Below are 24,183 nucleotides of genomic sequence, written 5' to 3' on the forward strand. Positions count from 1 at the left end.
GAACGAGCTGCCAGCAGAGGTAGTAGGTGTAGGTTAAGTTGTAACATTTAAGGGAGACTTGGACAGGTATATGAATGAGAGAGGTTTGGAGGGCTATGGCCAGGCAGATGGGATTAGGCTCGTCATGGACTAGATGGGTTGAAGGACTGTTTGAGCGTTGTAGTGCTCTAGGACTCTGACTAATGCCAGTATTTAGTTGTTTCAACCACTTCTTACACTTACGTTAGTCTCCAGAGACTTATTTACAAGGATACGCAGGTGGCTTTGACCATCAACACTTGCCAGTCTCTCAGCATCCTCATAATTTCTTTTACTACAGTTGGTGAACCCCATACTTATCTACCCTGGAAATTTGCAGCAGAATGCATTAATGAAATTGCAGTTGGATTTGGGATTGGCCCCAGAAAGTATTGAGGCGATTGAACCCAGTGTTTGGACGTTAAGGCGCTGGGCCAGATTGAAAAGGTCAGGGTGTCAGGGCTAGAGGCAAGAGACAGGCCAGTTCAGTTCACTGCTCCATGACTTGGCTCAGTACTGAACTATGAACTCTTTGCAGAGTTCAGTTCAGAACACTATTTCCTTGCAGTATTGTTTGCACAACGTGTTCTTTTTCTCTGCACACTGCATGTTAGATGATCTTTTTTCATTTGGCTTTGTTTTGAGGCTGCCTGTTGGACAACAAATCTCAAGGTTGTAAAATGTATACATACTTTGGTAATAAATGCACTTTGAACTTGTCATAAGGGGACAGGAGGCTGGACCCAAGTGCAGGACACAGGCACTGAAGTACTAGGGGCAGGACAGGAACAACTAAATCATAGACAAGATGTGGTGACCATGGTGTGCGTGAGGGACTTGACAGTCAAGGTGATTCTGGGGTCTCGGGAGAGTCTTAAAGTTCAGGCAAGGAGGATCCCAGTGTTCAATGGGCGGGCCGCATAACTCCTAGGCAGGGCCCGGACCTCCCAGGCAGGAACACAGGGATCTGAGCAGGTCGTGGGGCACAACCCATCAGCAGTGAGGGTGAGGTAGGGGCAGAGACCTCTGGGCAGGTCACGTAACTCCTAGGCAGGGCCCAGACCTCCCAGGCAGGAACACAGAGGCCTGAGCAGGTCACAGGGCACCTGGGTAGGTTGCAGGGCACAACCCATCAGCAGTGAGGGATAGGTAGGGGCAGAGTCCCCCACTGGGCAACAGTTGTCCTAACAGAGGCAAGGGATAGGATGGGAACTAGGTCCAGGGTAAATGCCAGACTTACTCAAATAACTCATCTTTAACAAAAGGAACTCCAAGCCAGGACACGGACACCACCACCCCCCAAGTCCCAGAGTCCCCTATATACACCGCCAGCCGATGGGCATCAGGTGTGCCTCCTTGAGTCCCAACAAGCCACAATGATCCACAGGTGAGACTACTTGGGCTCAAGGACGAAAGGAGGGACGGCTACAAGACCCGGAGTCTGGAGTCTGTGGCCCGGATCAAGACACGGAATGCGGGCTCCGGACCATAACAGAACTCTGGATTATCTGCTGCATTTGAAACTCATGTGGAATCACAGCGGCAGTGCCTGGCTTAGACGTGATAAAACAAAATGAAAATGAAAATTATTTAAAAATTCATTGTGCTGTTTCCTGGTTCAGCTCAGGGAATTCGCAAACAAAAAGAGACAACACACATGTTTAAGGCCACACACAAAAAAACACTTTAATAGAACCAGCAGAAGTGAAATGCAGCGTGCAACAGATACCTCTGGTTTACTGAGCAGTGCTACGCAGTAATCCATGTATTTAACACTAACTTACTCACAAGACAATTTACAATGACCAATTAGTCTCCTAACTGGTACATGTCTGGACTCTGGGGGGAAACTAGAACACCCAGAGGAAACCCACATGGTCCACAAGGAGAATGTACAAACACCTTAGAGACAACACCAGAATTGAACTCTGAACTCTGGCCCAATCTGTAATAGTGTCACGCTAACTGCAGTGCTATGATGTAGAGATTTGATCTGAAAGGTCAACAATTCCTTTCTTCCCCCAGATTGCACTTGGCCTGTGTGTTGTTCTGCTTGCACTGCTGGAGTTCCTCCAGCAGGTTGTTTGTTGCTATTTTCACACAGTTGACCATTATTGTCATATGAGCCATGGCAGTGTGATTGACTTTTAATTGGTCAGCCAAATGACTCATCAAACCAAGGGTAATTAGGTGTAAATAATAAATGCTAATTGTTCATTCTGTGAGTGAACGTATGGATGAAAGTGCATTTATCATTTAGTTATTTGTTTAAGTCTGTCCCAAGTTGCTGGTTAATAGTGGTAGATCTATTCAGCATAAAAACAGGCCTTTTGGTCCAACACATCCATACTGACCAAGTTGCATACAGTGCGTTCAAAAAGTATTCTTCCCTCTCCCCCCAGAAGTTTTCATGTTTTATTGTTTTACAGTATTGAATCACAATGGATTTAATATGGCTTTTTTGACACTGATCAACAGAAAAAGACTTGTTCAAAGTGCAAACAGATCTCTAAAAAGTAATCTAAATATAAAACACAAAATAATTGATGGCATAGGTATTCACCCCCTTTAATATGACAAACTGAATCATCTCTGGTGCAGCCAATTGGTTTTAGAAGTCGCAAAATTAGTTAAATGGGGCATGGGGTAGGAGTAAATGTGTCGGGGATGGAGTTTATTCTTTTCCATAGATGCCACCTGACCCTGAGTTCCTCCAGCGTTTTACTTAGACTGTGTTGGTTGTTAACACAAGCAACACATTTCACTATACGTTTCTATGCACATGTGATAAATTAATCTGAAACTGAACCTGAAAGCACACCAAGCTTAAATCCAAGGACTGCCTCAGATGGCGGCAGGTCAGCACCTCTTAGAATGCTGGAGTGGCTGATCAGTACCACAATGAATAGAATTAATTCACATAAAATGAGCTCTCCACATAATTAATGCATTTGTGTCAAATACCTGTGTTAATTGTGCCAGCACCGTCATTAACCTGTCTGCTTGTGCCAACAGCTGCTTCCAAATTGCAGAGACAGGAATTTGATGGAATCACGTTAACCATTAACACAACAGTAATTAACCCCCAATAACTCCGCCACAGATGGGAGGAAGGCTGGGTATGGGGCAAGCAGCCCCATCTCGTAAAAACTCAGTACTGCAGAAACGCCAATGGAAGCTCCAAACACCTCATACATGGGAAAGGACGACTTCAAAGACTGGCCCAGAAGAGAGGGCTCTAGTGAGCTTCTGTAGGGGTCTAATAGGGGTGATGAGCTTAAAAAGACCAAGAAGAATTAACCCCTAATGGAAATACAGTATCACATTACTGGGGCAGTGTAAGTTCTGCAAATCTATTTTTTAATTGTGTCATGTCATACGTTTCTGAGAGTGTCCTTGTAATTAGTATAGTCTGAATTCCAGCTAATTTTAAATTCCGTCAGAGGAACCGCACAAGCGGTTGATCTATGAGCTGTGAAAGAATGAGCCTGAAAGCAGTTACAGTGAATCTCAGTCGTTCCGCAGTTCTTGCCAGAGGTCCCAAGGAAACAGTTTTCTCAGGCTCTCTGATCAAGGGAGGAGAAATAATTGCCTAATTGGCATATAACATTAGTTAGAGAACTAACGTTAAACATAACGTTAGAGAAGATTGAGACAAGGATGTTGTAGTGTAATGTGAGTCAAGTATGATGTTCCTCAAAGGGGTTGTCTATTGGTGGTTCCTCAGATGGCTAAGGTGGCCCAGGATCTATATATTCCAGGATGTTAGGCTGGATTCCCTTAATGAGGAACATCCATGTATGAGCTTGTTCGAAGTTCAAAATAAATTTATAATTACCAAGGAGCTTATATACATCTCCAAATACTACCCTGTGACTCAAATGTCTGCAGACGTACACAGTAGAACAAATAAGTAATATAGTGGAACACCCTGCCTAATTGCGTAAAACTAGTGAGTTTGAGGCACGCTCGATCCTACCCCAGTGTGGCTGTAGTGTCATTTGCTACCCTCTTACAAATTAATGCCACGAAATAACAGACAGTACACTGCATACGATTAAAGGAATTATATTTATGAATCTTAATTAAAGGGTTAGTAAAGAATAACAAAAAGAAAAGGGACCACTCTAACTGAACAGCCAAATATGCACAAGTTGGAGCTCATCTTGAACTTCTCTGACACTCACGCACCGGGCCCTCGGTCAACGTGAAAGCACACATCACCTTCCGACTGTCGATCACAGTCCATCTCAAACAAATGGGTCTCTCACCAAATCGTACGCTACGACCGGTTCTCCCCAGCATCTTCTCTCTTCATCTCCTCTCAAACAAAAGTTCCAAGCCCAACCTCAGTCTCCCTCACCAGAGAAACCTCCCTTTAATCTGACCAGCCTAATCAGATGGCACATATTTCTCCTCATCTCTTATCTCCAGCAGTAACCCAAACAACCTTGAAAACAGAGCAGACTGCTTGTACAGAACTGCCAAAATGGAATATGTACAGCACAATGGTAAAAGTATGAATTGGGGCATTACAGTAGATTGAGAAGCAACTGATATGCAAAAGAAGACAAACATATAAAACGTAACAAGACAGATAGATGAGTAATACCGAGAACGAGTTGTAGGGTCCTTAAACAGGAGTCCATAGATTGTGTTGAATGATCAGTGTTGTGGTCGTTCAGCTTGGTGGTAGAACAGTGTTTGCACACTTGTCCGGTGGCATGGAATGCAAGATGACTGGGGACCCTTCACTGCAGTGTTCCTCCACTTTCATCGCCTTTGTGATGTGTCATCATCTCCCGCCAGCTCCACTATTGAGATTTTGGTTGGATATGTAACATTACTAGGGGTCTTCTTCTTCCGTTATTTCTAGTCCGGATGAAGAGATCTGGCCTGAAGCCTTGACTGTTTATTCCTCTCCGTAGATACTGCCTGATCTTCTGAGTTCCTCCGACATTTTGTGTTTGTTCCTCTTTATACTCCTTCCTTTTCCCTCAACTTATTTTGGCTCCTTCTCCCTTCTTTTCCACTCCTGATGAAGAATCTCAGCCCAGAACGTTGACTGTTTATTCCTCTCCACAGATGCTGCCTGATCTGCCGAGTTCCTCCCGCATTTTGCGTGTGTTGCTCTGGATCTCCAGCATTGGTAGAATTTCTGTTATTTATGTAGCATTACCCTCCTCCATGTGGTCTGGCTTTCATAGAAATATAGAAAAACAGGATCAAGACTAGGCGGTTTGGGCCATAGTATCTCTTCTATCATTCCGCATAGTTCTATATATCCTTCATATACATATTTGTCACACATACATTGAAACAAACAGCAGAACATGTTGTCCAAGTCACTCCTCTATGAAGTTTACCCGCCACACTGAACTGGCTCTGTGGATGTGAACTCACTGTCCGGGACTCTGCAGTTCATAGTCTGTGTGTTATTTGTTTACTTTGTTGCTCTTTGCATGATTTGTCCTTTGTGTTTTGCACATTCGGTGTTGGAGGGTCTCTGATCTGTGTTTTTCTGAGAAGGTTCTATTGTGTTTCTTTGTTTAGCCGCTGCCTGCAAGAAGATGGATCTCAAGATTGTATATAGTATACGTACTTATATATATATATACGTACTACTATAGTATACTTATAGTATAATAAATGTACTTTGAACTTTGAAATTCAGTTTCTTTGTCTGGTTAATTTGTTGTTAATGGTTTGGACATGACCTACACCTTACTGTTAGCAATGTGTCACTCAGATGAAGAGGTCAAGCATTAGTGCACAGCAAGAGGGGTATTATCATTCATTCGCTCAGAGCAACTCCCAGGAATCCTTTAGACTAACCCAAGTGTTTTCAGAATCACCCCTAGCATCATCAAGTGTTATGGGACAATGGGGTAGGTTGTGCAAGATGTGAATTTTATTGATGTGACTGTTTAAGGTCTTCATTCCAACAGGACAGAATCAGTTAAGATGCTAACCAAAAAAAAAGTGAGCTTATGAGAGTCGAAGGAAATGGGGAGGCTTTCTGAAAGGCAGAGCTGAAATTGATGGATCGGATGTGGAATAACACAGTTCATATGAGGCTTTACTCTGTCCTGTATATTGTCTGTGATTCCACATCGTTATGTTGGTCAATAGCTGCCAAGAGGAAAGATCCTGGTGTGTCGACACCTACTCAATACCTTTTAGCCTCCAGTTCAACTGACCTCCAGCGGCGTTTCTTTGTCTGACTGCCACGTGCGTGCAGCATTTTTTTAATAACTCATGTGAATCAGTTGCCATGGAGACTTCCCATTAAAAATAAAGGCTCAGTCTGTGGTTTATTAACTTCTACCTTTAATGCAAAGAGCAGAGCCTCAGCTTGGGACTGTGCCTCCAGCACTTGTTCTCACTTGCATATCATGCTGTTTGTTTTACAGTTAGGGAATAATGGTATAAATGTATAATTACTTTGAACATCGACTTCTCTAACATAACAGGGCTCACTTATTTTAAGCATTGGATTAAGGCAACAGTTCTGCTTCACTTGTGTGGAACATAGAACAGTACAGAAACAGGCCCTTCGGCCCACAACATTGTGCAGAACCATTTATATTATTAATCATATAGCCAACTAATCTCTTCTACCTACACAGTGTCCATGTCCTTCCATTTTCCTCTTGTTCATCTGTCTATCTAAATGTCTCTTAAAAGTCCCACCACAATGCATTTCAGATACCCACCACTCTGTGTAAAAAAAAACATCCTTCACACCTCCTTTGAACTTTTCACTCTCACCTTAAACTCTGGTGTTAGACATTTCAACCTTGGGGAAAAACATACTTTCTCTCTGCACTGTCTATGCCTTCACAATCATATAAACCCACCTGGGCTCTGCCGCTCCAGAGAAAACAACCCAATTTTCTTCAACCTCTTGTTGCAGCACATGCTCTCTAATCCAGGCTGCATCCAGGTAAACCTCTTCTGCACCTTCTCCAAAGCCTTGACATCATTTCTATGTTGCGTAGAACTTGTGGCAGAGGAACATAATTTGGCCGATCAACCTTTACTTGGGTTTCCTGTTCAATGGTCTCCCTTTCTACACCATCTAGGCCAAGGCTTCACAACCTTTCTTATTGCACGGACCCCTATCATAAACCAAGGGGTCTGTGGACACCAGGTTGGGAACCCCCGATCTAAGCTTTTCACCCCATCCGTCTATTCTTTCTCTCTCATGAGTTTCTTCAGCTTTCCCCGAAAGCCGTTATTCACCATAGCTTCAGTGTATCGTAAAGACTTCCATCCTTACACTACCTTCCCAGCAGAGTTGCTTCCATTGAATTTTCTCTGGGATTTATTAGCGGTGGTCTTAATTGGCAGTACATGCAGTTGCAGGATGAAAAAATGTGGTGTGTTATTTCTGATCTGCACTGTACCATGGTGGAAGCAGCCTCATTAATAGCTTCCAAAGGGAATTGAATAAAACACTTTGAAAGAAGTAGTAGCCGGGATATGGAAAGGCAGATTAATTTCCTAGCTCCTTCACCAAGGCAGCACAGGATTCCGGACTGAATGACTTCAATCTTTAATGTATTTAATGTCCCCTTGTCCGAGTCAGTGATCTTACACTCAGTGGCAACAGGAGGCACCCAATAAACTGGTCACTGGGTGTATTTCTGTACGTTCATGGTCTTCTGCTGCTGTAGCCCATCCACTTCAAGATTTGATGTGTTGTGCTTTCAGAGATGCTCTTCTGCACACCACTGTTGTAACGTGTGGTTATTTTTTGAGTTACTGTTGCCTTCCTGTCAGCTTGAACCAATGGATGTTGCCCTATTAAGCATTTCCTTGCCAAGGAGACATACACTCAGTTGCCACTTCATTAGGTATCTCCTGCACCTAATAAAATGGCCACTGACTGTACGTACATAGTCTGTTGCTGTTGTAGCCCATTCAGCCCACTTTTGCTTTCCTGTCAGCTTGAACCAGTCTGACCATTCTCCTATGCCCTCCCTCATTGACAAGGCACATTCACCCACAGAGCTGTTGCTCACTGGGTGTTTATTGTTATTCGCACCATTCTCGGCAAACTCTGGGAACTGTTGTGTGTGAAAATCCCAGGAGATCAACAGTTTCTGAGATACTCAAACCACCCCATCTGGCACCAGCAGTCAAAGTCATCTAGACCACATATCTTCCCCATTCTGATATTTGGTCTGAGCAACAACTGAATCTCCTGATCATGTTTTTATGCATTGAGTTGCTGCCACATGATTGGCTGATATTTGCGTTGATGAGCAGGTGTACAGGTGCACCTAATAAAGTGGCCACTGAGTGCATGTTTTACAATGGCAAATGATATGCCATTTGAATGAACAGAAGGAAATTTGGCTTAATGACTCGTCCACTTAGCATTCCCTTGCAACAGCACTGAATTTATCAGCCTAATCTTCACAGTGGACCCCGAACCCACAACCTACTGATTCAAAGTCACTTTCTTGAATATCTGAGGAGCTAAGACTGAGCCCTTTTATTTCTGAATTGCAAACTGCCAAATAAAGGAAGTTAATAGTGGAGTGAGCCTTTATGGCATCAAATAGAAAGTGGCACAATAGATCCATTGAAAGGCTTTGTTCTCGGGTCACAGCTAGACCAACGTTTCTTTAGGATGTGCACGCAATTTCCTTGTCAGCTGTGTTACAAGCCTGTAACTTCGGGGTTGATGTCCCCTGTGCAATTATCAGGGAGTTCTGCACTTAAAACAATGGTGTGTTTCAGATAAAATACTGAACTGAGTTCCTGCTCCTGATGGCATCATTTCAAAAAAAGAGCAAAAAAAAACTCTACTGTGACCTAGCCATTACTTATTCCTCAACCATTGTCACTTAAAGGTTGCTCTTGTCTTACCTGTATGGGATCTTGCTGAGCTACCGAAGTACTTCATTAGCTGTGCAACAAATACAAAATGCTGGAGGAACTCAACAGGCCAGGCAGCATCTAATTTTAATCCTTGATCTATGAGAAGGATAAGCAGTCGATGTTTCAGACTGAGACCCTTCATTATGACTGGACCGTTTTAGCCGTACTGCTTTTAGAATATTCTTTACTCATCATTGCCATACCTTTCAATGCAAGCTTCTCGTTTTTCTAACACCGACACTGAGTGCCTCAGCAGTAACCAATAATTGCAGATGACCAAATAATTTAGCGACCACAGAAAATACTCCAAAACCGTCAACCAGAAACATTAGCAACACACACAAGTTGCTGGAGGAGCTCAGCAGGTCAGGCAGCATCTGGGGAGAGGAATAAACAGTCAATGGTTTGGGGCCAAGACACTGGCTAATCACGCTAATAAAATTATCAAAATTGCCGCTGATGCCCCTCAAAGTCCAAACCCTATGTCTCCATCATGAGAGGTGGAAATGGGTAAGGCCAACCAATAGGGCTCCAGTGAAGCTGTATAGTCCAATCTTCTGTACAGTGGATACAATGGAGCTAAGGGCCCAAGTAAGTAAATATTACCCTTGATGAAAGGCCCTGGCCCTTCATCAGGAGAAAATTTAGATTTTTTTATTGGCTTGTTGCTTTTGATTCAGTCATAAAGGGTCCATTTTCCTGCTCCAAAGGACCCTTTCTAGTTCACTTATTACTCAAATCAGTCCACTGATGATACCATAGCCTCTGCCCTCCACTCCATCCTGCTCCACCTGGAAAATGATGTCACATACAACAGAATTCTGCTTATTGACTTCATTGGACTCAAAAGGAAGGGGGAAGGTGCTAGAATAAGAAGGTTGGGGGCGGGGGTGGATGAGTACAAGCTGGCAAGTGATAGGTGAAGCCAGTTGAGGGGGAAGGTAGGTGGTGGGGGAGAGGTGATGAAGTGAGAAGCTGGGAGGCGAACAGCGGAGATCACAGAGGGGGAGCAATGAAAGAGGGTCTCATTGAACTCTTTGCAGAGAGAAGGTTTAAACTTCAGGGTAAGTATACTTCAAGGTGACCTCATTACACCAAATGATAAACACAAGAGATTCTGCAGATGCTGGAAATCCAGAGCAGCGCTCACAAAATGCTGGAGATACAACCTCTACCCTTTCCCCTCTCCCCACCGCCTTATTCTGGCTCTTTCCCCCTTCCTTTCTAATCCAGATGAAGTGTCTTGTCCCAAAAAGTTAATTGTTTATTCCTCTGCATAGATGCTACCTGACCTTCTTGGTTCCTCCAGTTATTTTTTTGCAAGAATTCCAGCATCTGCAGAATCTCTTGGGTTGATGACCCAGAAACTTGAATTGTGTTCCTCCTTCCTCAAAGGCTGCCTGATCAACTGAGTGTTTCCTGCACTTTCTACTTTCATTTCAGGCTTCTGTCATTTACAGTTCTTTAGAATTTCAAATCAAAGACATCATCTTTCCTCGTTACGAGTTCTTGGCACTGCAACATGTTATTAAACCAAAAGGTCATCTGCATGATATGTTAAAGAGTTGCAACATCGATTTAAAGGTCTCATTTCATACGTAATTCCAGTGGGAATGGCCAGCCAATGCAAATTTGAGCGTTGTAAACATGTGAATTCAAACACTTGCAAATTTTTACAGATGTATCGTGGAGAGCATTCTAACTGGCTGCATCACCATGTGGTACAAAGAGGGCTACCGCCTGGATCAAAATAAGCTGCAGAGAGTTGTAAATTTAGTCGGCCCCATCATGGGCACCAGCCTCCATAGTATCCAGGACATCTTCAAGGATTAATGCCTCAAAAAGGTGGCATCCATCACTAAGGACTACCATCACCCAGGTCATACCTTGTTCTTATTGCTACCATCAGGGAGGAGGGTCAGAAGTGTGAAGGCACACACTCAACAATCCAGGTACAGCTTTTTCCCCACTGCCAACCAATTTGTGAATGGACATTGAACTCATAATCACAACCTTACTAGTTTGTTTATTCCTATTTTTGCACTACGTATTTAACTATATGTATGTGGAGAGAGAGAGAGAGAGAGAGAGAGAGAGAGAGAGAGAGAGAGAGAGAGAGAGAGAGAGAGAGAGAGAGAGAGAGAGAGGATGTTGCCTGGATTGGAGAATGCGCTTTATGAGAATAGATTGAGTGAACCTGGCCTTTTCTCCTTTCAGTGACGGAAAATGAGAAGTGACTTGTTAGAGGTGTTTAAGATGATGACAGACGCTGATCGTGTGGATAGTCGGAGGCTTTTATCCCCAGGGCTGAAATGGTTAGCACGAAGGGGCATAGTTTTAAGATGCCTGGAAGTAAGTACCGAGTCGGGGGTAAGCTTTTCATACAGAGAGCGGTGGGTGCATGGAATGTACAGTCGGCGGCGGCAGTGGGAACGGGTACAATATGGTCTTTTAAGAGACTCTTAGATAGGTACATGGAGCTTAGAAAAATAGAGTGCCATGCGATAGGGAAATTCTAGGCAGTTTTTCGTGTAGGTTACATGGTCGGCACAAGATTGTGGGCTGAAATGCCTGTAATGTGCTGTAGATTTCTATGTTCTATACACTTACTGTAAATAATGCTTTTTCCTCTAATATTATGTATTGCATTGTACTGCTGCCACAAAATCAACAAATTTCATCTGCTGGTGATTCTGCTCCGGATTTGGATTCTGATCCTAAGTAAGCCATGGTTGTTCTAGGCAGCTCAGAGAGGTGGAGGGCAGGTGAGATTGCAGTTCTACCTTATTGTCAAACACATATTATCCAGTTCCACTGCCACAACATGATTTTCCACAAAGGCATATTGCATTGAAGCAAAGATGACACACCTTCCAGAGCAATGTTATTAAAGCATGGGTCACAACCCAAGTAACACAACAAAATGCCAGAGGAGCTCAGCAAGTCAGGCAGCACCCATGGAGGGGAATAAACAGTTGACCTTTCAGGCTGAGGCCCTTAATCAGGACAGAGCATAACCTAAAATGGCCCATGTAGACACTTCTGTTAGGTGGCAGGGTGGAGATACATCTCTACCAAAGGAGGTGTAAGGCGCTCCTTCCCTCTGCTAGCCTGCAGGTCACCCTTGGGCAAGGTGTAGCCCCTGCTTAGCAACCCCCCTCCCCAATCAGAGTCACGTGTAGCCATGGGACAAGGTGGTACAAGCAGCTGGCGCACATCACAAGACCTGGTTATGCAACCACTGACGCCAGGCAATGTCTGAAGAGTATTGAAAATGACTGGGTCACCTGTCTTGTAAAGACACCGCCCAGAAGAAGGCAATGGCAAACCACTTCTGTAGGAAAAACGCCAAAAACAATCATGGTCATGGAAAGATTCTGATCGCCCAAGTCATACAACATGGCAAAATAATGATGACGAGATTCTTCTAATGAACCAAGAATTTGAGGGGATATTGAGAGCACAACTTGTCACTTTCAGCCAGTGCCTTTGGCCTGTGTTGAACTTTCTGCTCTGCAGACCCTCTAACTCCTAGCTGTTTGTGGGGAACCCTGTGGGGACAGTTGGGGTGATTGGTATGTAGGAAGGCTGAGAGGAATAGGGGAGAGAGTGGGAAGGAGAGGCATTGCTATGGTGTGGAGAAATAAGAAAGTAAAGGTAGAGGGATTGGGAAAGCGAGAGAGAAGCTTTTCTTCTTTCTCATTTTTCCTTCACTCTACCCTTTAGTGAGAAAGAGGGAATAGGAAAGTATTTATGTCCATGTCTGTCTCTGCATGTCTGTGTGTGTGCTTACATGTGTGTCTGTATCTTTTCTTGGTGGCACGTGTCTTTGTGTTCATGTTCTGCCAGTGCCAATGCGTTTGTGTTGGTGTCTGCGTTTTTGTGTATGTGGCTGCATCATGTGTCTGTGTCTGTGTGTGTTGTGCCATGCGCATGCATGCTTGTGGGTATCTTCTTGTTTGTGTATGCTTGTGTTTGAATGCATGTGTGTATGTGTCTCTGTAAATATAACTATACATGCTGTTTATGTTGAGCGTGTGCCTACTTTCAGGACCACTAACATAAGTGCTTTGTTCCCACAGATTAAAATTTATATTCCCCATTTTCTCATAGTCAAAACTTTCTATAAAGCTGACCTTTCCTCTCCACTTTCTTCCATTGTATCCAGCCAGCTCAACACGTCTGCAGATTTTCATTCAGAGATCATAAAAATAAATTGAATTCTAAATGGAATTATCTCCCTATCAAAGTGCTGAAAGGAGATAAAGTGCCTAATAATTAATCATTTAATTGTGCAAATAATGGAAAATGAATCATCAAAACTGAAAGGGAATCAGTGCATGCAGAACGTTGCAGGGACAGAACTACGAAACCTGGCTGTAGACAAACTTGAGATGGGCCCTGAGAGGCCAAAGAATCTTGTTTTGGGTCCCATAAAATGCTCCTCATACGTTAACTATTTCATTCTCAGGATTTTTCTTGTGAGCATCCTCTAGACCCTTTCCAATACCAGCACATCCTTTCTTAGACGTGGGACATCATGTTATGGGTGTACAACACATTGGTTAGGTTGCACTTGGGGTGTTGTATGCACTTTAGTTCACGCTACAGGTAAGAAGTGATTAAGGTAGACAGGGTTCAGAAAAGATTCATGAAGTTGCCTTGATTGGAAGGCTTGAATTATGAGGAGAACTGGCTCAGTTTCTCCTGAACGGAAGGAGGCTGAGAGGCGACATGGTCAAGGTTTATAAGATTATGAGGTATAGATAGAGTAGATAGTTGGTATCCCATGGTAGATGTGTCTAAAACTGTAGGGCATAGATTTAAGGTGAGGAGGAGGGGATTTAAAGGGAATATATGGGATAACCTTTTGCACACACTGAGTAGTTGGTATCTGGAATGAGCTGCCAAAGGAAGAGATGGAATGATAACAGATTTAAAAAAGCATTGAGACAGGTAATTGAATAGAAGAATGTCCCTTTAGAACAGAGGTGAGGAGGCTTACCTTTTAGTCTGAGTTGGTGAATCCTGCAATGGACAGCTGTGGAGGCGAAGTCTTTGGGTGTATTTAAAAACAGAGCTTAATAGTTTCTTGTTCAGAAAAGACATCAAAGGTTATGGGGAGAAGGCAGGAGAATGGGGTTGAGAGGGAAAATAAATCAGCTATGATGGAATGGCATGCAGACTCAATGTGCCAAATGGTCTACTTCTGCTCTTATATCTTATGGTTTTACTGGCAGGGCCTAGAGGTGTGAGAAATAATGGCAGGTGTGGGCTGGACATAACAGACAGCTTGGACGCAATGAGTCACAGGGCCCGTTTCTATGACCCATAATTTCAAGATGCTGTGATAATTACGACATTGGAATAAAGATTATAGGGTCAGGCAAAAAATCAAAATGGAAACAAACCCTTTAGCCCATTAAATTTGCGCCAATCATCAACCACCCATTGATCCTACAATCCCATCAACTCTCCAGGATTCTACACTTGCCTTTGCTTACTTACAGCCCGCTACATTTCTGGTACTTAAGGCAGCAATGAAGGTCCTCCATCTCCATCAAGGCTTCCTTCATCATGTCTCGGTTTTCACTGCTAACAGTCATGGGTGGAGACTTAGGAATACTGTTGCACTCAGATGTAGAAGGACTCTTCGTTGCTGTTCCTATAACAATTTTGTTTTACCAGTCAGAGTTGTTATCCCTGAGCTGAATCCCATATCTGGATGACTGGTGGACCACTCTTAGTCTGGCCTCTACCCTTCGGCATAGGTGACCGTACCAAGAGCCAAAGCATGAAGCCCCAACTCCAGCCAATATTGATGCATGCAAGCCCCCAAAGCAGGACAAGATTGTGGTCCTCTTGGAGGTCTGGTCACCACACCATAGGAATGTGACGGCACTGGAGAAAGTGTTGAGAAGATGTACCAGGATGTTTCCTGGGATGGGACATTTCCATTACAAGGACAAACTGGGTAGGGTGAATTTGTTTTCCTTGCAGCAGAGGAGGCAGAGAGGCATTTCTGATAGAGGTATACTAAATTATACAGGGATAGATATGGTGAAAAGTAGGAAACTTTCCCCACTGCAGAAGTGTTTGTAATCAGAAGGCATAGGTTTCAATAAAGAGTAAGAGGGTTAGAGGAGATCTGAGGAAGTAGGGGTACAATTTACAGTGGCCAATTTATTCAACAACCCACACTTCCTGTGAGGGAGAGGATGAAACTGGAGCATTAAACCCACATGCAGACTCCACACAGAAGCATCAGAGTTTATGATTGAACCTGGGTCTCTGGCACCCTGAGGCAGCGCCTCTATCAGCTAAGCTACTTTGTCACTCAGAAGCTTGCATCTTCTTGAAAGCAGTAGTCCTGTGTGCATAATGTTAGTGACGTATTACTGAGAGGGGAGAAAAATGACTCTTATTGCAGAGCACTGTGCACGCAGTATTATAGTGAAGTGTACACCTTTAATTGGCTTGAATCACTGCTTCTGTATTGATGTGTATCACAGACTATATAAATGGGGAAAAGCAAACCCTGCATTATGGGGAAATCACAGAGCCTTGGGAATTACAGATCAGAATTCTGGGGAATCACTGATTCTGCATTGTATTCAATTGCAATACAATATTACAGGGAATTCAAAGACCCTGCATTCCAAGTTTTAGGCAGCATTTTGTGGGGAATTCTAGATTCTGTATAACAATTGTAATTTTAATGAGCAAAATTGCAGACATAATAGAGGAGAAGTTGACTCTGGGTTGTACCGTACAGAACTGTGGCCCCTGAATTACAACAGAGACTAGCAAACTGTGGTGATAGTCCATTACAGATTCCATGACAGCTTGAAACTGCACACCAACTGCTTGATTAAATCTCGTGATTTTAGATCTCTCATTTGAATTATTCTCACTCAGTTAATCCGATTTTCTATTACTCTGTTCACTCTTCTAGTTTGGTGACATTACCTTCAGGTGACCACTGAAGTTAGAGAAACAGGCAGACAATCTCTCCAGCAGAAATTCCAATTAAAGTGCCTTTCTGTTGTTACAAATTCTTAAATCATTTTGGGTGAGTAATAATGTTTCCTGTGTTTATTCAAAATCTGTCACAAGTTTAACTGAAAAACGTAATTTGATCAAAACTTAAGAGCTTAAGTTTCTGATGCTGGGACCCAGCTCCGTAAGAAGCGAGATCTCTCCTGACAGAGAGGGCCTGTGCCGCATCTCGCAAAAGCCCAATCGCGCTGTGGAGGTCTCTCCGTGTTGCTGCTCCCCTCCTCATACAAAAGGTTTGACTCCCGTTTCGAATGCTCATGCATTCAGAGCACCGACGCCTCGTCCACATGAGTCTGTCCTCTCAGTGGCCAATTCCCTCGACGTGAGGATAACCTGGATTCATCCATCTTCCCATTCATCCCACAGTGTTAGTGGTGGAGAGTCTCCCTCTTCCCTAGACTCCCTTCTAACCCTGTGTTGCCAACTTGCACGCTCCAACGTTTAGCTTCAATGCACCCTGCAGGTGCATGCTTTTCAGTGTCTTGAACTCCAGTGGCATTGTGTGCGGAGTAGCCCGTGAGTTATACTCATAGGTCAGACTGTCGTAGTAGTGATACTTCACTGTATTTCCCTTTTGGTCCTTAAAAAAAGGCCAAAAACCATAAAGGTGGATTTCATCGCAGAATCGAGTGGCAAGTGTGTACATCAAGAGTCCAGTAGTGGGGCGTTTAATCAGGACCTTGTTAGTCAGCCAGTACCTAGGGAGAAGGAAATCAGATACTTTAAAATACAAATGTATTTGAATATATATATAGCATAGTACTGTCACTTCAGCCAACAATGTTGTGTCAATCTTATAACCTCTCGAAGATCTATCCAACCTCTTCTTCCCACACAGCCCTCCATTTTTCTATCATCTATGTGTCCAGCTAAGAAGTTCTTAAGTGGCCTTAATGGACCTGCCTCTGCCACCAACCTGGCAGGTGTTCCATGCACTCACCACTCTATGTATAAAAAAATTACTTCTGATACCCCCCCCATTCTTCCTTTTAAACACCTTAATATTATGCCTCCTTTATATATACAGTTTATTAAAAAAAAACCTTTGGTATCCTCACTAATCAAGAATCTCCACTTTAAGTATACTCAATAACCTGGCCTGCACAGCCAAATGTGGCAATTAATGCTACAGACTCACCAGCCTTTGGCTAAAGAAATTACTCCTCATCTCTGTTCTAAGGAGACACCTTTCGATTCTGAGGCTGTGCCCGCTGGTCCTAGACTCTCCCACTGCTGGAAATATCCTCTTAACATCCACTCTGTTTGGGCCTTTCAATTATTGGTAGGTTTCAATGAGATCCCCCTCATTTTTTCAAACTCCAGCAAATACAGTCATCAAATGCTCCTCATATATTAATCCTTTCATAATAATAATAATAATACATTATTGACCCCGAGTGGGAAATACTTTCATTACAGCAGGAATATTTAAAAACACACTTAGCGGTGTGCTTAACTACATAATATATACAGAATAATAATAAAGTAAAAATAGTAATAATATGAAATAGTGTACTGATGTGCAATAATAATGTACAAAATAATAAAGCGGAGTCTATCGTACTATGATGTCTGTTCACCTCTCACACAGAGACGAACTGATGTATATTTCCAAGGTCATTCTCATAAGCCTCCTCTGCACCCTCTCCAATGCCAGCACATCCTTTCTTAGATAAGGGGCCCAAAACTACTCCCTATACTCCAAGTGCAGTCTGACCAACGCCTTGTAAAGCTTCAGCATTACAGCCTATGCCAGTCCTCTCGAAATTAGTGCTAACATTGCATTTGCCTTCCTTACTACTGACTGACCCTACAAGTTAATCTTTTGGAGGGACTGCACTAGGTCACCAAGACCCCTTGAAGCTCCTATTTCTGAATTTTCTCCCCCTTTAGAAAATAGTGTGCACCTTCATTCCTTCTACCAATGTGCACGACCATACGCTTTCCTACAATGTATGCTGAAATCGTAAATACAAATTCTGATAGAAATTAGAATTAAAATACAAATTCCATCATCAAGAAGGTAGTAGGTCCCATCCTGACAAGTGTGAACATAGAGGAACAGACCCTTCAGCCCACAAAATCTGCACAAATCATTATACCAAATGAAACTAAACCACTTCACCTATTACCTTCCACCTAGCTTCTTTCCCCTCCTCCACCCTTTAACCCCGGCATCTTACCCTTTCCTTTCCAGGGTATTGGCCTGAAATGCAACTATCTATGAATTTCTAGCAATGTTGCCTAACTTGCCGAGTTCCTTGAGGATTTTGTGGGTTTTGTGAGCTCTGGATTTCCAGCACCTGCAGATTTTCTTGTGTTTATGTCTTAGTACTGGTTGCTTAAGTTTGGTAAGTTTATTTTGATAGGCTCAGGGATTCCACGTTGCTTGTACTATTTCAGTGGACACCTGAAGAGTGCTAATTGCGGGGTTCTAGTTTTGAGGAGGTACTTCTCACGATGTAGCTGGGCCAAGCCTCTGATGCTCTTTGGAATTATTATGAGTAAGCTTGTGTTGTGGTCTTTACTTTGGAGTCTGTCTTTCTTCCACATGTGAGTTCCAATATTGCCAGCGCACTTCGTGACAGGTTTAAGGAGAGAGGGAGAAACTCAATAGGAACGTAATGGAGAGCTTCTTCACACAGAGGGTGGAACGAATATGGAACAAATTGTCAGAGAAAATACAGAGAAGTTCTAGAGGGGTGTGGTTTAAACTTTGGCAAATAGGACTGGATTCCAATCAGAAACAAGAGAAAATCTGCAGATGCTGGAAACCCGAACAACACATTGGAGGAACTCAGCAAATCAGGCAGCATCTATGGTAAAGAGTACAGACGACATCTTGGGCCAACACCCTTCATCAGGACTGGAGGAAAAGAGATGAGGAGTCACAGTAAGAAGGTGGGGAGAGGGGAGGAAGAAACACAAGGTGATAGGTGGAATTGGGAGGGGGAGGGGTGAAGTGAAGAGCTGGGAAGTTGATTGGTGAAAGAGGTACAGGGCTGGAGAAGGGGGAATTCGACAGGAGAGGACAGAAGACCATGGAAGAAAGAAAAGGGGGAGGAACAGAAGGAGGTGATGGGCAGGCAAGGAGATAAGATGAGAGAGGGAAATGGGAATGGGGAATGGTGAAAGGGAGGGGGCACTACCAGAAGTTTGAGAAATCGATGTTCATGTCATTAGGTTGGAGGCTGACTAGCTGGAACATAAGGTGCTGCTCCTTCAAGCTGTGTGTGACCCCGTTGTGACTGTAGAGGAGGCCATGGACTGATATGTTGAAGTGGGAATATGAAGTGGAATTAAAATGGGTGGCCTCTGGGAAATTCCTCTTTTTCTGGTGGATGGAGCATAGGTGCTCGGCGAAGCAGTCTCCCAATCTATGTTGGGTCTTACCAATATACAGGAGGCCACACCAGGAGCACCGGATACAGTGGATGACCCCAACAGACTCACAGGTGAAGAGTAGCCTCACCTGGAAGGACTGTTTGGGGCTGTGAATGGTAGTAAGGGAGGAGGTGTAGCATTTGTTCCACTTGCAAGGGTAAGCACCAGGAGGGAGAACAGTGGAGAAGGGATGAATGGACAAGGGAGTCATGTAGGGAGCGATCCCTGCGGAAAGCATGAAGTGGCAAGGACGGAAAGGTGAACTTAGCGGTGGGATCCTGTTGGAGATGGCAGAAGTTACGGAGAATTATGTGCTGGATGCAGAGGCTGGTGGGGTGGTAGGTGAGGACAAGAGGAACCCTAACCAGCGTGAGGTGGCAGGAGGATGGGGGTGAGGACAAGCGTGCGTGAAATGGAAGAGATGCAGTTGAAGGCAGCATTGATGGTGGAGGAAGTGAAGCCCCTTTCTTTGAAGAAGGAGGACATCTCTTTAATTCTGGAATGAAAAGCCTCATCCTGAAAGCAGATGCGGTGGAGATGAAGGAATTGAAGGAGGGGGTTGGCATTTTTTACAAGTAACAAGGTGGGAAGAGGAAAAGTCCAGGGAATCTGTGAGAGTCAGCTTTGTGTGTGTGTATTGACAGGACTGTGTTCTAAGCTTGTTTTGTGGTCTAGTTGTCTAGGGTTTTCACATCAGTAAGGATGTCATTAAACTGGAAAGGAACAACAATAATTCACAGGGATGTTAGCAGGACTGGAGGGTTTAAGCTATAACTCGAGGCTGGATAGGCTTGGAAATTATTCCCTGGAGTGTAATAGCAGAGTAGTGATCTTCTAATGGTTAATAATATTGTAAGGGCATGGATGGGGTGAATTGCCACAGTCTTTTCCCCAGGGTAGGGGAGTCCAAAACTAGAAGGCGTAGGTTTAAATTGAGGAAGGAAAGATTTAGTAGGGACATTGCAAACATTACCAACCCTGCAAACTGCCTTTTCCAAATGCTTTCTGTTGAAAAGCGCAATCAGGCTATTAAAATAAAACCTCATGACATCTTAAAAGTTTTGTCACCCAGGCAGTTAATCTGATCAAACGTTCTAGTTAGCCTCCCCCCCCAAACCCCCTCTCTATCTATTACCCCAGTCATAGCATTGCACTGGAAATGCTTTAAGCTTCTTTTTATAATGCTGCTCACACTGTAAATACATGCTGGCATTTACACATCCATTCACATTTTATTCCATATCTGTACTTCTGAATTTGTTCTTTGTAATCGTTGAATGTTGTATTTTTCGTTCCACATCATGCCAATGCCACAGCAAATTCCAAATAAATGTAATCGGTGTATAATTGTGTAATTGGTGTATAACCATATTCACTCCTTTGGGGAATACAGTTGAACCTTGATTTGAGTCCTGCAGAAGGATCTGCCTCTGAAATGTCGACTGTTTATTCGTTTCTATAGATGCTGCCTGACCTGCTGAGACCCTCCAGCACTTTGTGTGTGTTGTTTTGGATTTACAGCACCTGCAGATTTTCTTGTGTTTGTGATCCTTGATCCTGTGAATTCAGCAATAATCCTTCATATCCATATTTCTAAATTTAATTTTATATAATTCTTTATAATTGCTGAGTTTTTTTTTGTTGCAGGTAGTGCCAACACACCACAGCATACACATAAATGTATAGGGCAAATGAAGTTGACCCATGGTCCTTTCTTCACAGCAGGACTGAGTGGTTCCTGGAATGAACTGCTGAAGGAAGTGGTAAAGACAGGTACAATGATGACCTTTGGACAGGTATATGAAAAGGAAAGGTTTAGAAAGAACAGAAAGTACACTGCAGATGCTGTGGTCAACGACACAGTGCTTTCACCTTACATTCCTTCTTCACCTTTCCTGCCTATCCCCTCCCAGCTTCCCCTCCCCCACCCCTTGATCTTTCCTCTGATTGGTTTTTAACCTGGCACCGACCAGCCTTCTCCTTCCCGCCCTCCACCCACCTTCTTTATAGGGCACCTGCCCCCTCCCTCTTCAGTCCTGACGAAGGGTCTCGGCCCGAAATGTTGACTGTTCATTTCCACGGATGCTGCCCGACCTGTTAAGGTTTAGAGATATGCGCCAGATGCAGGCAAATGGGATTTGCTCAGTTAGGCATCTTGGATGGCATGGATAGGTTAGGCCTGTAGGCCTGCTTTCGTGCTGTATGACTCTATTGACTGCATTTATATGGTAGCTTTATAGTAAAATCCACCAGGGTGCTTGCTAGCACAGTGGACAGATTAAAAGAAGCGAGCTTGAATTCATAATCATACTGGTGATGAAGTGATATGATAAATTGACTAAAACCAAAAGACCATAAGATATAGAAGCAGAATTAGGCCAGTTAGCCCTTCAAGTCTTCTCCACCATTTTATCATGATCCATTTTTCCCCTCAGCCCCAATCTGCTGCCTTCTCCCCTACCCCTCATGCCCTGACTAATCAAGAACCTATCAACCTCTGCCTTAAATATACCCAATGACTTGGCCCCGACAGCTGACTGTGGCAGTGAAATCCACAGATTCACCACTCTCTGGCTAAGGAAATCCTAAAAGGATGTCCCTTTATTCTGAGGCTGTGTCCTCAGGTCTCAGACTCCCCCACCATAGGAAACAATTGATAACAGGAGTTCTATTATATTACTGAGAAATTTGTGTCAGTCATTCCTTTCCTAGAGTTCTGTTTCAGCCACACAGTCAGAACAAATTTAAAATTGTAATTAAAATTGTTCATAATCTCATGCAAGAGCTCAACATTTTTATTTCCTTGAGGAATGTTTTAAATTAGTGAATATTAGCCAACAACTACTTAATTTTTATTTTCCTAATTGGCTAAGGAATAATTTTTTTGCTTTGCCTCCGAGCATCTTGTCATGACAGTTCCAGGCATCTTTGCCAAGTCTAATTATGCGTCGAAGTGTTTATCTAAAGCTGGATAGGTATCAGGGCTTTAAATCATTTGCTCACTGTATGCTGTAAGTAATCTACCAATTTAAGAAAAGGGCTAAGGTGATTCAGTATTGCAACACCTTCTTCTGATCTTCCCAGCCAAATGTTCAATCACTCTTGGTGTGTGGATGCTTAGAGAAGATACTCAACTATTAGCACTGAAATTTGTCAAGAGAAACCCCTTACACATGTTCTGTGTGCTGTGATACTCAACTGGCTGGGTTAGTGTGAAAGGGCCTCCAAAAGCGCTGCAGACATTGAAAGCACAGTACGCTTGTGTTTATACTGTGTCTTCCCTTCTATAGCTTTGGAGGCCATTCAGCCCGAGGAATCTGGGTCAGCTTTCTAAGCAAGTCTATCAGTCCCATTTGCCCCACCTACATCACACACATGCCCACCCACTTCACCCTGATTATCCTGTCATCCACCAATGAGTGGTAATCCACAGTGGTCAATAAACCTACAAACTAGCATGTCTATAGAATGTAGAGCACCCAGGGGGAAGCCCATGTGATCACATGGAGAATGTGTCAAATTCAACGCAGTTACCCTGTCTGCCCATTTTATGTTATATTTCTGACCAACATGACTTGTTCCCACTTGAGTGATCTCACCAAGCAGTTGCACTATTGAAACATTCTGTCACAAACAGGGCTCGTTTTTAAAGACAAAGGTTCTTTTTTTTTTGTCTGTTAGTACTTGGACTGTATTTTCTCAGTGTCACCTTGTGAGTATCTGTTGTCCTTAGATTGTTTACTTTTTATGTTTAATTGTTTGTCTTTGCACTAGCCCTGGTTTTCCACATGATTTTGCAGGCCTCTCATTTGTGATCATAGGGATTGTTAAACTCTCGTTGTTTTTAATCACTTTTATTCAATTTGGGATCATTTAATTAGTATGGTATTGTCAATGTCCGGAATTCCTATGTGCTCCAGGGTGCATTTCAAGGGGTCTTGCCAATTTCCCTCCGTTAGATCGTTGTGGTTCCTTGTCAGGTGAAACTTAGACCAAGTTCATCTGTGTATCGTCAGAGATTTCTGTTCATTGAGATCCTGTATAGTTTGCCTGAGCACTTGTTAGTTTTTCTTGTTAATTTTTGTAATAAATCTTCAGTTTTGTTTGAATTGCCAAGGTCTCTGTGATCCCTGCACTTGAGTTCACTAGTGATCTTCAAATCTTCATCAATGTCTCTGTTACCTATTGATGGCAAATACCCAGTCCCTTGTCAAACACTCTCCATAAGTGTGACCTCATCCAAAATTGTTTTGCCCATATCCTATCTTCTCCCAGAATCTCATCTACCCAAACACACCGAATACATTGGATCCCAATGTCGCTACCTCCTTAATCTCTACAGTCCTCCACCAGATCAATTGCAAATCATAATCACAAAGCATTCTGTAGAGGAACTAACTCAGAATGTAATGTAGTGGTTAGCACGATCCTATTACAGCTCAGGGTGTTCAGAGTTCATTTTCAGCGCCGTTCTGTAAGGAGTCTCTGTAATCGTCCCTGTAGAATGTGTGGGTTATTCCCTAGTGCTCTGGTATCCTCCCACAGTCCAAAGATGTACCAGGGAGGTTAATAGGTCATTGTGAATTGCCCCGTGATTAGGTAAGGGTTAATCAGGATAGTGGATTTGGACAGAACAGCATGACTCGAAGGGCCAGAAGGGCCTACGCTGCGTCGTAACACCAAATAAACGAATAACTGAAATAAACTCTGCCTGTTAGGCAGTATCTATGGCGAGGAATGAACAGTCGACGTTTCGAGCCGAGATCTTTCTTCAGGACTGGAAAGAAAAGAGGAAGAAGCTGGAATAAGAAGGTGGGGGCAGGGGAAGGA

The 24,183-nt window shown here is 43.4% G+C and overlaps 1 protein-coding gene across 2 annotated transcripts in view; it reads right to left on the reverse strand.

Annotated features, from left to right (window-relative positions):
- Positions 1 to 15,327: 15,327 nt before the first annotated feature.
- The window catches only part of st8sia2 (ST8 alpha-N-acetyl-neuraminide alpha-2,8-sialyltransferase 2), a 68,268-nt gene continuing 59,412 nt past the window's right edge, over positions 15,328 to 24,183 (reverse strand). The window contains exon 6 of one of the 2 annotated variants that reach the window (XM_059952928.1): positions 15,328 to 16,667. In XM_059952928.1, the coding sequence (XP_059808911.1) occupies positions 16,376 to 16,667 (292 nt within the window). In that variant the 3' untranslated portion in view covers positions 15,328 to 16,375. The remainder of the gene's footprint in view (positions 16,668 to 24,183) is intronic. The other variant, XM_059952929.1, reaches the window with a different exon arrangement.

This window comes from Hypanus sabinus, chromosome 28, assembly GCF_030144855.1.
Source record: "Hypanus sabinus isolate sHypSab1 chromosome 28, sHypSab1.hap1, whole genome shotgun sequence".
Classification (NCBI taxonomy): Eukaryota; Metazoa; Chordata; class Chondrichthyes; order Myliobatiformes; family Dasyatidae; genus Hypanus; species Hypanus sabinus.